Source organism: Felis catus, chromosome E1 (genome assembly GCF_018350175.1).
Source record: "Felis catus isolate Fca126 chromosome E1, F.catus_Fca126_mat1.0, whole genome shotgun sequence".
NCBI classification, from domain to species: domain Eukaryota; kingdom Metazoa; phylum Chordata; class Mammalia; order Carnivora; family Felidae; genus Felis; species Felis catus.
In genome coordinates, this window is record NC_058381.1 from 28,238,780 (window position 1) to 28,253,808 (window position 15,029).

The 15,029-nt window shown below is 44.6% G+C and overlaps 1 protein-coding gene and 1 non-coding gene across 12 annotated transcripts in view; both read left to right on the top strand.

The window, feature by feature from the left end:
* The window catches only part of TEX14 (testis expressed 14, intercellular bridge forming factor), a 109,518-nt gene that overhangs the window by 44,495 nt on the left and 49,994 nt on the right, over window positions 1-15,029 (top strand). For 10 of the 11 annotated variants that reach the window (XM_045044798.1, XM_006940144.5, XM_045044799.1 and 7 more), the window contains 5 exons: window positions 1,043-1,157; window positions 7,080-7,245; window positions 8,270-8,406; window positions 12,374-12,455; window positions 13,345-13,475. In XM_045044798.1, coding sequence (XP_044900733.1) covers window positions 1,043-1,157; window positions 7,080-7,245; window positions 8,270-8,406; window positions 12,374-12,455; window positions 13,345-13,475 — 631 coding nt within the window. Of the gene's footprint in view, window positions 1-135; window positions 409-1,042; window positions 1,158-7,079; window positions 7,246-8,269; window positions 8,407-12,373; window positions 12,456-13,344; window positions 13,476-15,029 lie in introns of those variants that run through there. The other variant, XM_006940145.5, reaches the window with a different exon arrangement.
* LOC111557945 lies at window positions 152-366 on the top strand. The gene has a single exon (XR_002738350.1). It is a non-coding gene; the product is annotated as a small nucleolar RNA U3 (small nucleolar RNA).

The following is a 15,029-nucleotide window of genomic DNA, read 5'->3' on the forward strand; positions in this document are numbered from 1 at the left end:
TCGAACTTTGGTAATGAATAATTCTTTGGTAAACACATACCAGTGTACACCTGAGAAATTATTGACGTTTAAATAAAGAAAAAAAAAACTTCACCATCAGTGTAATGTAGGTGGGTTTCTTTCACTCTGGAAAGTTGGGTTACTTGCCGTCAGGACTATACTTTCAGGGATCATTTCTATAGTTCGTTACTAGAGAAGTTTCTCTGAATGTGTAGAGTACCCGAAACCACGAGGAGGAGGCGAAGTGTTCTCTCCTGAGCGTGAAGCTGGCTTTTGGTGCTGTCGTTACAGTTGCCGATTGCCATTGATGATCGTTCTTTCTCTCTCTTTGGGAGAGTAAGAGGGAGAGAGCACAGTCTGAGTGGTTTTGTTTTCTTTCAGTCGCTATAAGTTAGATGGCTTTTAATGGTGAGTTAAGGTTTTTGGTCGGTTGGGCTCTTGTGTTTTAAGACTGTACTTGGTTTGGGGACACTTCGTAGTGATTCTTGGTATGTACTTTTTATGGTTGTGTTTATTTTCTATTAGCTGGTGTTTTTTTGCTTGGGGGCTTTTTCTTCTTTATGACATTTCCTGAGTGTTAAGCTAGTTTTGTAGTTTAGCGCTGGTTTGTGTGGTTTTGAACCAATTAGGTTGTTGGTCATGGAACCTGATAGTAGTTTACACCCATTTCATAGTAAGAAAGGGAAAGCACAGGTGCTGGAGACTGGGAGGCTACGGAGGGAATCTGAAGTAGGCTCCACGAGAGTCAGATGCTCAAATTATTTAGCCACCCAGGTGCCCCATAACCTGGAAATAATTTTAATTGGGCTTTTAGAGTGCTGGGGTGGGATGCTTTCATTCAACCTTCTGTAAGTAGTATTTTTGATGAATGGAATGCTGGTTGCCTTTAGCTAATTTGTGAGTTTTTATGTTTGAAAAAAAGCTTACAGTAGTAAAACATAAAAATACTGTATAAGGGAATTAAAATTTTCTCCTGGTAGGAACTTCTCTAGTTTTAGGGGATTTCGTGATGTTTGTATTGACCCTTGCATTTGTTTTGCAGGAATTTATGTTGATGCAGTTAACTCCCTGGGCCAGACTGCACTTTTTGTTGCGGCATTACTAGGCCTTACGAAGGTAGTTGATGTTCTGGTGGATTATGGATCAGATCCAAATCAGTAAGTACAATAACATCGCTGTCTAGAAAATGAGTAGTATGCTTTTATTTAAATTTTTTTTTTAATGATTATTTTTTGAGAGAGAGAGCGAGCGAGCAGGGGAGGAGTAGAGAGAGGGAGACACAGAAACCAAAGCAGGCTCCAGGCTCTGAGCCATCAGCAGAACAGAGCCTGATGTGGGGCTCGAACTCACGAACCATGAGATCATGACCTGAGCCGAAGTTCAACGTTTAACCGACTGGGCCATCCAGGCAACCCCCCTCCAAAATTTTTTTTAATGTTTACTTTATTTTTGAGAGAGAGTGTGTGTGTGAGGGAGGGAGGGAGGGAGGCAGGGAGGGAGGCAGGGAGGGAGGCAGGGAGGGAGGCAGGGAGGGAGGGCCAGAGAGTGTAGGAAACACGGAATCTGAAGCAGGCTCCAGGCTCTGAGCTGTCAGCACAGAGCCCAATGTGAGGGCTTGAACGTGAGATCATGTCCTTAGCTTAACCAACTGAGCCACTCAGGTGGCCCAGTAGTATGTTTTTAAAATGAGTTGGGGCATTTAGGAAATTATTTGGGAAGATATTAAAAGAGTCTTACTAATTTATATCAGTGAAAAATAGTTGTATTAGCTATGTTGAGACATACTTTTAACTTCTAATAAAAAGCTTTCTAAGCAGTTTTACTAGGCCCAGTGAAATAATTCGATCTTAATTAGTTATTAACAGCACAATTGCCATATTTCCACCCCAGGTTACAATTTGTATGATTCACTTAAGCAGTTTAATATACCCACCAACCAAGTTCTTCTTTAATATACTTGGCATCAGTTTCTCAGGATGACTTGTAATTGTGGTCTAAAAGAATCTGAGTTTGATCGTTGGCCCAACTTATAATATGATACAGCAGTGTAATGTAATCAAAAAGCTACGCTTGAACATCTCTTCTCTGTGTAGCACTTTTGCTTTTCCCAGGGCTTTCCCAGGCACCAGCTCACTTGATCTTTACAACCACCTTCTCAAGAGGGAGGGGACAGTAGGTATTTTTACAGTTCCTATTGGACAGAACCAGAAACAGATTTTGAATACTTACTTGATTCTGGCTGATTTTCACAGGAATTCCAGAATACAATAATAAAAGTCATAAAATAGCATTCCCATCTCACATGAGGAGGCCCTGTTTAATGTACTTTAAAAAGTATTGATGTCAGGGGCGCCTGGGTGGCTCAGTCGGTTAAGTGTCCGACTTCGGCTCAGGTCATGATCTCATGTTTCATGGGTTCGAGCCCTGCATAGGGCTCTGTGCTGACAGCTCAGAGCCAGGAGCCTGCTTCAGATTCTGTCTCCCTTGTTCTCTCCTCCACTCATGATCTCTTTCTTTCTCAAAAATAAATAAACATTTAAAAAAATTATTGATGTCAGAAGATTTGGGGGGGAGGTTTTGTTTGTTTTTTGTTATAAGATTGCTTGCTTAGTGGGAGAAAACTTTGAAGCTTGCAAAAGTATAATGAAAAAATGCCAATTGACAAGTATTAGGTTTGTATAACCCAGATATAACTTAATACAGTGAACATTTTGCTGTTTCCTTCTAGACTCACATACACTCTCCTGTCCTGTATTAATGTTTAATTTCAAAGCTCAGGGGCTCAGGGTTTAATTTCAAAGCCTGAGTGGCTCAGTCTGTTAAGTGTCTGATTTAGGCTCAGTTCGTGATCTCACAGTCCATGAGTTCAAGCCCTGTGTGGGGCTTTGTGCTGACAGCTCAGAGCCTGGAGCCTGCTTCAGATTCTGATTCTTCCTCTCTCTTTCTCTCTCTCTCTGCCTCTCCCCTGCTCATGCTCATGCTCTCTCTCTCTCTCTCTCTCAAAAATGAATAAATGTTAAAAAAAATAATTTCAAAGCTCAGAAATGAAAGGCTGTCTCACCTGTTTGTAGGTAAGAGCATTGTAGGAAGCCACACTGGGGAATCCCTGGAGTTCTCAGCAAAAATGCAGTATTTTCCAGTCATCTTCAATTACATCTGTTTTGTGCAGGCTTAGAGTTGGGCTCTTTAAAGATCAAATCATTCAAACATTTAATATTCCAGTTTAGGGAACTGAGGCCCAGAAAATTTAAGTGACTGGCCCATAATGGTGCATTAATGATAGAGATGAGACCAGGAGCCCAGGCCTTAAGAACTCAGTTTGACTTTCCTTTTTTAGAAGTCCCCATGGTACCAGGGGGAGGTAGGAAAGGATGTTGTCAAAGGGAGGAAGGCAAACCACATGGGTTTGTATTTTGTGATAGGACCATTTTCACATTTATCTTCTTCTGATCTTCTGATCAAGGTGAAGGAAAATTTTTGGGGGGAAGCTGTATTCTTAAGTACTCAAAGGAAATGCTGTGGTGGCTGGAGCCTACTGAATGCCCAGGGTCAGATGCCTGTGGGACCAAGTGGAGTCAATGAGTACAGACTCTAAGAAGGGTTAGGAATTTGTTGCTGGGCAGGAAAGGGAGCCAGGGAGACCAGATCTTCCAAATTTCCAAGTGGCTGAAAATTCCAGTTTTTAATGTGAAGTCTCCCAGTATTAAATATTGTCTGTTGTTAGGGCACCTGGGTGGCTCAATCCAACCTTGGCTTAGGTCATGATCTCACAGTGTGAGTTCGAGCCCTGCATCGGGCTCTGTGCTGACAGCTCAGAACCTGGAGCCTGCTTGGGATTCTGTGTCTCCCTCTCTCTCTGCCCCTCCCCTACTTGTGCTCTGTCTCTCAAAAATAAATAAAATGTAAATATTGTCTGTTGTTTTAAATTCCTTTTTATTATTTATTAATTTTTTTTAAGTTTATTTATTTACATTGAGAGAGTGAACACAAGCTGGGGAGGAGCAGAGAGAAGGAGAGACAGAATCCCAGAGAGGCTCTGTGCCATCAGTGCACAGCCTGATGCAGGGCTTGAACTCATGAACCATGAGAACATGACCTGAGCCAAGATCAAGAGTCAGACGTTTAGCCACCTGTACTACCCAGGCACCCCTTAAATTCCTTTTTACAACATTGTGTGGGCCAAATAAAACATGCTTCTGGGTTGCCAAATCAGTCTGCAGGCCTCTAGTTTCATCCTCTAGGAGGATATTATAGTTCCTACAGTTTAGTGTGCCATTGGAGACTGACCCAGAAACAGGAGAGTGTTCACAATGAAATCTCAAGTGTGTACAGGCCAACCTTGTTGGCACCACCTGGGGAACTTGTAAAAAACACACATTCCTGGGCCTCATGCTTGCAGATTCTGACTCAGTCTGGTGTGTTCTTTGACAATCTGTATTTTTGACAAATATCCTAATGGCTCATTAACTAAATTATGGTATACCCACACATTAGAACACTATGCAGCTGTTTAAAATAATTGAGATGTCTTGGGACAACTGGGTGGCTCAGTTGGTTGAGCGTCTGACTCTTGATTTCGGCTCAGGTCATGATCTCATGGTTTGTGAGTGTGAGCTCCACATCGGGCTTTGTTCTGTCAGCTTGGGATTCTGTCTCTTCCTCTCTCTCTGTCCCTCCCTAGCTTTTGCTCACACTCTCGTTCTCTCTCAAAATAAAAAAAAAAAAAAAAAAAAAAAGAATTGGAGTGACTTGTATGTTGTCATATGGAAATTTCTCCAAGATACATTAAGTGAAAAAACTTAAATGCAGAACAGTTTATGTAGCATATTCTTATTCCTACTTGTATATGCAGAGAACATTTCTTTTTAAAAATTTTTCTTTAAAGTTTATTTATTTGGAGAGAGAGAGTACGCGTATGTGCCAGTGGGGTTGGGGCAGAGAGAAAGGGAGAGAAAGGGTCTAAAACAGAATCTGCAACAGGATCTGCGCTGTCAGCATGGAGCCTGGCCCATTCAGTGCTCAATCTCACGAACCTGTGAGATTACTCATAAGCTGAGCCAAAATCAAGGTTGAGGCCTAACTGCTTAATCAACTAAGCCACCCAGGCACCCCTGCAGAGAAGATTTCTGAAAGGATATAAAAACTTGTAACAATAGTTGTCTTTGAGCAAGAGAACTGAGGATCTAGAACTAGGAGACTTTTTTTTCTTTAAAGATTTTATTTATTTATTTATTCATTCATTTATTTATTTATTTAGAGTGCAAGTGGGGTAAAAGGGCAGAGGGAGAGAAAGAGAGAATCTCAAGAAGATTTCATGCTCAGCGCAGAGTCTGATGAGGGGTTTGATGCCGTAACCATGAGATCATGACCTAAGCTGAAATCAAGAGTTGGAGGCTTAACCAACTGAGCCACCCAGACACTCCTAAAGATTTTGTTTTATTTTTTATTTTTCTAAATACTCTCTTTCTTTCTTTTTCTTTTTCTTTTTTTTTTTTTTAGTTCATTTAATTTTGAGAGAGAAAGAGACTGTGAGCAGGGGAGAGAGAGAGAGAGAGAGAGAGAGAGAGAGAGACCCAAGCAGTCTCAGTGCTGTCAGCGCAAGCCCAGTGTGGGACTTGAACCCATGAACTGTGAGATCATGACCTGAGCTGAAATCAAGAGTCAGACACTTAACTGACTGAGCCACCTGTGTGCCCCAAGATTTTATTTTTAAGTAATCTGTCTACCTAACATGGGACTCAAACTTACAACCCTTACAGACTAAGCCATCCAGGGAGACTTTTTCTTTTTCCTTTTTTTTTTTTTTTTTAATTTTTAAAGTAGGCTCCACACCCAGTGTGGGGCTTGAACTCATGACCTCAAGATTCACATCACCTCAAGAGTCACATGCTCTACTAACTGAGCCAGTCAGGCACTACCACCTTCAGACTCCTTTCTTTCTTCTCAACTTCCTCCTCCGTTTTCATTTTGTTTCTTCTTCTCCTTCTCTTTTCCCTCTGCCTTCTCCTGTTTGTGTTTCTTTTTCACAAGAACCGCAGTAAGCTTCCTGTGTGGTCCTAATGTGCAGCCAGGTTAAGAAACCACAGCTATATATCACATATCACTGTATTCTGAACACAATAAATGCCACCCTCTTATGCTTCAGATTGTTAATTGGCTTTGGTGACGTTTTCCTGAGTTGCAGATTTTTTTTGTTAAGTTTATTTATTTATTTTGAGAGAGAGAGAACACAAGCAAGGAAGGGGCAGAGATGGAGAGAATCTCAAGCAGGCTCAGTACCCTCAGCACAGAGCCCCATGTGGGGCTTGAACTCACAAACCATGAGATCATGAATTGAGCCAAAACCAAGAGTCAATACTTAACCAACTGAGCCACCCGGCTGCCCTGTAGATTCTTTTTTTTTTTTTTTTAATTTTCTTTTTTTTTTAATGTTTATTTTTGAGAGAGAGAGTATGAGCGGAGTACGGGCAGAGAGAGGGAGACACAGAATCAGACGCAGGCTCTAGGCTCTGAGCTGTCAAGCACAGAGTCCGACACGATGTTCGAACTCACGAATCATGAGATCATGACCTGAGCCAAAGTTGGACGCTCAACCCTACTGAGCCACCCAGGCATCCCTGGGCCCTGTAGATTCTTGATCAGATTGCTGGTGCCAAGGTTTTGCGGGCCTCTACTGGGGGATTTGGGAGATAGAGACATTCTCACAAGAGAGGGATGGTGTCTGGTTAGGTTGTGCTTCACCAGCCTGACCTCGAGACCCTACACACATGAAGAAATTGTTTCAGAGCAGCCAGTATCAAAGGGCAATGGGAAAAGGGATACCAGATTTGGAACCAGACCCATACTTGGGTATGAATTTCAGCTTTGCCCTTTTGTTTCCTTATCTGTATATTGGAAAATGATACCACCTTGAAGGGTAGAGGTAAGGGTGGAAAAAGAGGATGTATATAAAGCTCCTGTTGGCAAAGCCTCACAAATGATATTATTATAATCCTCCCAAAGGTTTCCTTTGTAAAAAGAGAGCTTTTTGTGTCACCCATTGAATCCCCCCCACCTTATACTGCTACTTTCCCCTCCAGCCGCTGCTTTGATGGGAGCACCCCTGTTCATGCAGCAGCATTTTCAGGGAATCCGTGGATCCTCAGTAAACTGCTGGATGCAGGGGGTGATCTTCGACTCCACGACGAGAAGGGTCAAAATCCACAGACCTGGGCCCTGACAGCAGGGAAGGAGCGCAGCACCGTGGTAAGGTTGGGCCCACTCTGTAGCCACAGCCAAGGCAGAGCACTGGGCTGGGAGCCAGGAGCCCAGGGATCAGGGGCTGATCCTGGGGACAGCACAGGGCTTGTAGTGGTCTTGCTTTCGGCACTGGACACACAGGCCTGGGTTGAAGCAAGTTACCCAGCTATAAAACCTCAGGCAAGATTAGTGAACTTTTCTTTCCTGGACATCCATTCAGTGAGAAGGAAGAAGAGTTTTTTTTGAGAGACCATGTGCGACAGGGGAGGGACAGAGGGAGAAGGAGACACAATCCAAATCATCCTCCAGGCTCTGAGCTGTCAGCACAGAGCTTGATGCAGGGCTTGAACCCACAAACTGTGAGTGAGATCATGACCTGAGCTGAAGTTGGCCGCTTAACCGACTGAGCCTCCCAGGCACCTGAGGAGGGAGAACAGTTGTAATTTTGACCCTTGACTAGCACTTAACTACACATCAGAGGTTCTGAATTAAATTAGCTCAGTATTAAGTCATTTAATCTTCACAATAAATCGGTCATGTAGATGCCGTTATTGTCCCCATTTAACAGATGAGGAAACTGAGGCCCACTGACATTACATAACCTGTTGAGGCTGTACACTGGCAGGTGTGATGTGTTTGAATGAGGTCTAAATAACATAACAGATGTAAAGCATAAAGTGCGTGCACAATACTTGGCATGTGGAGGGAGGAGGGAGGTGGGCAGAGGCCTCCCTTCCTTCCCCCTGGTTCTCCAACTCATTAGCTGTTCACCTTAGACAAGTAATTTTGCTCCTTCTGCTTCAGTTTCCTCATCTGTTAATGGAGGGAGTTGGAGGAAATGATTGCCAAATCACCTCTCTGGAAACATTCTGTAAAAAAAAAATCACTTGAGCCCTTCCCTTTCCAGAGATTTCCCTGTCAGGGGCTCCTGGCTCCTCAGCTCCATTCATGTCAGACTCTTCCAGTTGCACTGAAAGCCAGGGTAGCCACTAGTTGCCTCAGCACTGAGCATCTTCACACTGTGTTGCAGATGGTGGAGTTCATGCAGCGCTGTGCCTCACACATGCAGGCCATCATACAGGGCTTCTCCTATGACCTCCTAAAGAAGATTGACTCCCCTCAGCGGCTCATCAGTGGCCCACCCCGGCTTGGTGGCCTCATACAGGGGTGAGTGCTGCCTTGAGCTGAGCCAAGTGGAATATTTGGCGGACATCATCCCGGCCTTTCTTGTAGGAGTCCTGCACCGTGAGCCACCATGGTCTCCTCCATATTGGTCCCCTCCAGGATCTGGCCCACCCTAAGTGGTGAGCTCTGAAGGAGAGGATGTGGCCGCTTAAAAATGTACCTAGAGGAGCACCTTCAGCTGTCGTGCCCCTATCCAGGAATGTCCAGGGGAAATGAGTTCTGGGCTCTAGTGGGCACCACCCTGTGGTTAGCAAAGAAAGAACTTTTCAGGTCTGAGGAGCCCTGCAGAAAACTCCTTCCCAGCAGAGCAGCCAACTGGATTTTTTGTCCTCTCCCAAACCATGGAAAGAGTGTTCCTTTATCTCTAAGACTACAAAAGAATACAAATGCTTAACCTAGCGTCCTCAGGCTGTGTTAAGCTGGTGTGATTTGCTGCCAGCTAGTGGGCAGCCCACCTAACCCCATCACAGCTGCAGGAGGTGGGCCTCGGGTTTATCTCCATGCTCAACTGCCTAGCTATTTGAAATTCTTAGGGCTTAAAATAAAACAAAATAAAATAAAGTTCTTAGAGCTTTATTAATTCAGGGTTTGTATCCAGAGAATCCTTTCCATTTTGATTTTCTCTGATGGCATCACTTTCTGTAGTCAGAGTTGCAAGACTTGTCACACCCTCGCAGGCTTCCTTGTCCTGTCCTTCCCTGCACAAGTCCTGGTTTTCTTTCTGGGTGCCGTTGGCTTCTTAGGAAAAATGAGTTAATTCCCTTGAGGTCTAGTTACTTCTAACTGCTCCCCCCATACCCCCCTGCCACTCTTGCCAGTCTCTGCCAAAAACCCTTTAGGTCATTCCCCATAGCTATCAGAATAAACTCCTACTTCCTCATCTGACCTTGGAGGCCCTGCTGAGCTCGGTTCCTTGCCTGTCCTTGCCCTCCCCCTTGTGTGGAGTTCCCTCCTTCAGAGTTTGGAGAGACTTGTCCCAGTTTGTAATGATTTTATTTATATATGTTCTTGCCTGTTTCTAATAAGACTGAACACTGCTAACTGAGAAAAGGAGGCAAAACTGAACAAGACACAAAGACCTTTTATTTGGGGTCTCAGAATTACAATTCAGGGGGCACAGATTCTGGTACCAAGCAGAAAAGTGGGGGAAAGTGAGTCTTTTTTATGAGAAAGAAGGGGGCTAATTATAGAACTTAGATAAAGAAGAGAAGAGGAAAAAGCCTGTTAACTGGTACTAAGTAACTGCTTGAGCTGGGGTTTTTTTTTTTTTTTTAACCTTTCTTTATTTTTGAGAGAGAGAGAGAGAAAGTAGGGGAGCAACAGAGAGAGAAGGAGACACAGGGTCCAAAGCAGGCTCCAGGCTCTGAGCTGTCAGCACAGAGCCCAACGCCGGGCTCGAACTCACGATCAGTGGGTTCATGACCTGAGCTGAAGTCAGCTCAACCAGCTGAGCCACCCAGGCACCCCTTGAGCTATTTTTGATTGCTCTCTGTTTTTTTTGGTGCTGTCAAATAAAACTATTCTTGGTGTGCATTAGTAAACTATTCTGTCTTAAAGTTCATACCAACAGTTTTATGGCGTGAATGCCATTTGTTCTGTTGAATTTTATGGCAACTGCTTTGTGAAACCATTGCTGCTTCTGGCCCAGTTCAGGAGTTCATTAGTTGGAAAGGAAGATGGAACTTCAAAATGGAGTCTGTCACATTCAGAAATTTTATACAGTTCCACAACCCCAAGAGGGCAAGGCCTGTGTGTGTCTTGCTCACCATCACCAGCCCTTCACTGCTTGTTGTATGGTAGGGCTGAGTACAAGGTGAGGGGGTACAAGGGCCAGCCTAAAGGAAAATCCAAGTTAAGTGTTAAAAAACCTAACAAATTTCAGATACTAATCTAGATGTAGCATTTATTTTATAGTTAGATGAAACATTATTTTTTTAATGGGGTTGGACCATGCAGTACTTAATGGAAAGTAGAGTGGAAGTACATACATCCCCCTTTTTAATGTGAAGAAAACACATGAATCCTTGAGATAAGAACTGGCTTCTCAGATCTATGAGTGAGGCCCATGTCGGTAAGATTCCTCACAGGTACGTGTTTACGTAGAGCCTGGTTGGAGGGAAAGAAAAAGCACTGAATTGAGAAGAACAGATGGTTGTATTGTTATAGATAACGGAAGTCAGTTTTCCCCCTTCCACCCAGCTGAATTTACTTAAATAGACATGGCCCGAGAAATTCAGGTAAAAGAGCAAGAAATGTTGATCTGATTGTAGTTATAGTCCAAGTCCCTGCTGGAGAACAGCCAGTTCCTCTGCTTAAACGGAGCTCATACCCTTTAAAAAGCCACTCACATACCTGAGAAGCCCCAGATGGGAAGGGGGAGTAGTGTCAATGGTATCCTGTTCTGGTGCTGCTGGGGAGGCATGCCGTTGCTGCCACCTCAAAATCTGTTCCCCTGGGCAGGAAACAGTTGTTGTCCCCTGGATATTTGAGGCCTGAGCATGTAGCCTCTGTTTCTAGAGGAGATTAAGAATTTGGTGTAAGAAGGGGGCATGTCCACTCAGATTACGTTGACCAGATAGCTTATCCTCCATGCTGGGCTGCTTTTCGAGTGAAGGGGATGCTACCACGAATGATACTGGAACATTACGTATAAATTGGGATGTCCAGTTTATCTCAGTCCAAACTGTGGAGTCTTCATTTAAACCTCACAGCAGCTAAAAGTGAGGAAGGGACAGCCTGGCCTAAGTTGCTAATGAGATAGAGCCTAAAAGTATCTCTGAAAGCAGAGTAAAGAATTTGCTTCTGTGCATGAAAAGTGGGCACATGGAGCCTCACAGAGCTGATGTGGGGTGAGGATGAGTACACACTGTTACCTGCAGCTCCTTTGCCATTTGCTGAGGGAGGGAAAATGGCTCCAGCACTAGCAGAATGTTTTGTCCTTCAATCTGAGCCTAAACTACTCATTTGGAAAGCATTAAGTAAGCACCTACTACATGCATGCCACCATGCCAGCCTTGGGGAGCCAAAGAAATATAAGCCATTCCTTGCCAGACCCTCAGTTCATGGGGGGTCCCAGTGTGCAGTGTCCCACGGTGGTGGTTTGGGTGTGGTATGTGGAAAGAGCAGTGGCTGGAATGAGTATCAGGGTCTGTCTGGCCATTCCTGCTGCTCTGTGACCTCAGATCAGCAGGTTCCCCCTCTCTGGGCTCCATTTGTCCCATCTATAAAAATAAAAGCTGGATAAGATGTTTTGTTCTTAAAAGAAAAAAAGACATGTTTTGATTCTTTCCAACTTTGACCATTTGAACTCATCATCTATTGCTGCATATTGAATCCACCCCCAAGCCACCCAAACTTAGCAGTTTCAAACAGCAGTAAACATTTGTATCTCACACAATCTCTGTGGGTCAGAATTCAGGGAATGGCTTAGCTATGTGGATCTGGCTTAGGGTTTCTTACGAAGTTGTAGTCAAGATGTCAGGTAGGGCTTTATCATCTGAAGGCTTCACTGGGACTGGAGGATCCAGTTCCAAGATAGCATACTCACATGGCTGGCAAATTGGTAGTGGGTGTGGGCCTCTCCATAGGGCTGCTAGAGTGTCCTCACAACATGGTAGCTGGCCTCCTTCAAAGCAAGGGATCCGAGAGTGATCAGAACAGAAGCTCTGGTGGATCTAGCCTTGGAAATCAACCACTCCATCATTTATTCAGTGCCCAGTTGGCCTAACAGGTCTGCCCTATCTGAAACCCACAAAGGCAAGATTACCAGGAGGTGGAAATCACAGGGCCCTCTCATAGGCTGGCTCTTACGTAGTTTCATGATAAAAAGTCAAGTAGTAAAGACAAAATGAACTACACTTTCTCATAGCTCTGGATATGGTTAATTCATAGCTCAGTTCCTCTGGATATGGTTAATTCTTACTTTTCTTCCTTTTAAAAATACTTCTAGAAACCCTAATGGCTCTCCTAACCGACTGCTTAAAGCTGGAGTCATTTCTGCACAAAATATCTACAGCTTTGGCTTTGGGAAGGTAAGAGGTTGCCACTGACACCCAGCATTTGCAGGGCCAACTGGAGAGCCAGCTGGCCCTGACTCTGGCCCCACTTCCCCCAACCCTGTCCAACTCTTTCTTCCTTACCCTCTCCAGAGTGTTGTTTCTTCTTTACTACTTTTGCAGGACAGATAACTCTTAGTCTTCTTGTCCTTACTGAAAAATGGAGAAAGCCCTGGAAAGTTCCTTTGAATGACATTGGGCTAGATTTGGGGAGTTTAGAAAATGATCCTTTCATTAATTCCCAGTGAGGGCCCCAGACATGTCTCCCTGAAGAGAAGCAGAGAGCTACACTGACCCTGTAGGTCTTATTGGTGGTTGACTTGCCCTCCGTAACTTTTTGTTGGAATGCCTTTAAGGCATTGAGATTTTGAACTGAGAAATGTGTTGAGGGAAAATATCTTTTGGGTTCTTGGTTCTGCCCATCAAAGAGAGACATTTGGGAATGTAACTGGGTGTCTGGGTGATGTTTGCTGACAGTTTTCCCTTGCCCCGCATCTGTTGGTTGTGCCTAGGCAGCCTTGGGTGGGAAGGAGGGAGCAGGAATGTTGGCCTTGGCTGCACATAGGTCTGGGTTCTGTGGGGGCACAAGAGGTCTGTGAGCCCCAGCCTGGTACTTCAGGCAGGCGTCTGACCTCTCTTCATGAGCCTTGGTTTCCTCACTAGTAAAAGGGAAAGAATATTACAACCTTGCAGGGTTTCTAGGCAGATTAAAGATAGTACAAATTAAAGAATAGTGTCCAGTGCATAGGGGAATTCAGCAACTTTTGGTAAATAGCAGTTATTATTTTTAGCTGGCACAGGATTCTGAGGGCATTTTGCTTTTCCTCTTTTCTCCCCTCAATTTGAAGCTGTGCTCTGCTCTCAGTTTTATCTCACAGGGGGAGCACAGCTGGCCTACCTGGGATCTCTTCCAGTAATTGGAGAAAAGGAAGTGATTCAAGCTGACGATGAGCCTACCTTCTCTTTCTTCAGTGGCCCCTACATGATCATGACCAAGTAAGCAGAAGCTGGCCAGTGGGAGGTCTGATTTAGGCCCACAGGAAGGGTGGGCTTCATGTGATTCCCTTATGTGTGGAGGGTTTCCCCCAAAACACAAACAATGAAGAATATACGTCAAAATCAGGGTTTTTCAACCTGGACACCATTGATGTTTTTGGCTGGTATCCTTCGTTGTTGGGGCTGTCCTGTGCAGTGTAGGATGTTTAAGAGCATCTCTGGTTTCTACTCACTGGATGCCGGTACCAGCCTCTGCTGACCCCTTTCCACCGTTGTGACTGTGACAACTCAGAGCGTCTACAGACATTGCCAGATGCCCCCCATCCCCCCACCCCAGAACAACTTATCTAAAAGATTACTCATGATGATGTTCTAATCTCTCTGTTTTCTAGAGTTAGAGGCAGCTTAGTGGTTACCGTCTGGCCTCTGATATAGGCCAGACGGTATTGATTGAGGCCTCTGTGGAAGCCAGAACAGGCATCAGCTACAGCTCTCACCAGCCAGCTGCGGGGGAGGGGGAAGCAGTAATGGGATTTGTCTATGACAAAAGTGCCTGGGGTATTCTCAGTCCCCAGAGACCTGGCACCTGCAGGGTCCCAAGAGTTGTCTTGGCCAAGGTTTCTTGGCCTGCTTGAACCTGGATGCTTCTTCCCTGCCTAGAAGAAACACCTTTCCAAAAAGGCCTCTGCCAGACTCCTGAGGCCCTCTATCCCCTAGTTTCCTGCCTGTGCCACAGATCACAGATTTGTTACCAGGTCCCCCCTCCTTTCTGTCCTACTGCTGTGGTCTTTGTTCAAGTCATCAGTGCCCCTCACACAGACTAGCTTCCTAGCCAGTTCCCCATTTTCTGACCACCCCTCCCTACCATTCCCCACACTGCTGGTGCTGTTATCTTTTTTTTTTTTTTTTTTTTTAATGTTTGTTTATTTTTGAGAGAGAGAGAGACAGAGAATGAGCAGGGGAGGGGCAGAGAGAGAGAGGAAGACACAGAGTCCAAAGCAGGCTCCAGGCTCTGTGTTGTCAGCACAGAGCTCAATGCGGGGCTCAAACCCACAAACTATGAGATCATGACCTGAGCTGAAGTCAGACACTTAACTGACTGAGCCACCCAGGTGCCCCTAATGCTGTTGTCTTTCTAAAATGCAAACCCAGGGTCACCTGGCTAGCATTCTCCTCTTGATTTCGGCTCAGGTCATAATCTCATGGTTCAATTCATGAGATAGAGGCCTCACATTGGGCTCTGTGCTAACAGCATGGATGCTGCTTAGGATTTTCTCTCTCCCTTTCTTTCTGCCCACCCTGCCCCCCCCAATAAATAAATAGGGGCTCCTGGGTGGCTCAGTTGGTTGGACGTCCAACTTTTGATTTTAGCTCAGGTCTCTCAGTTTTCTGAGTTTGAGCCCAGCATGGGCTGATAGCGCAGCTAAAGCTTGAGATTCTCCCTCTTTCTCTGCCCCTTTCCCACGCACACTCTCTGTGTCCCTCTCAAAATAAATAAAATAAACTTTAAATAAGTAAATAAATAGACAAACATTAAAAAATGAAAAAGAAATG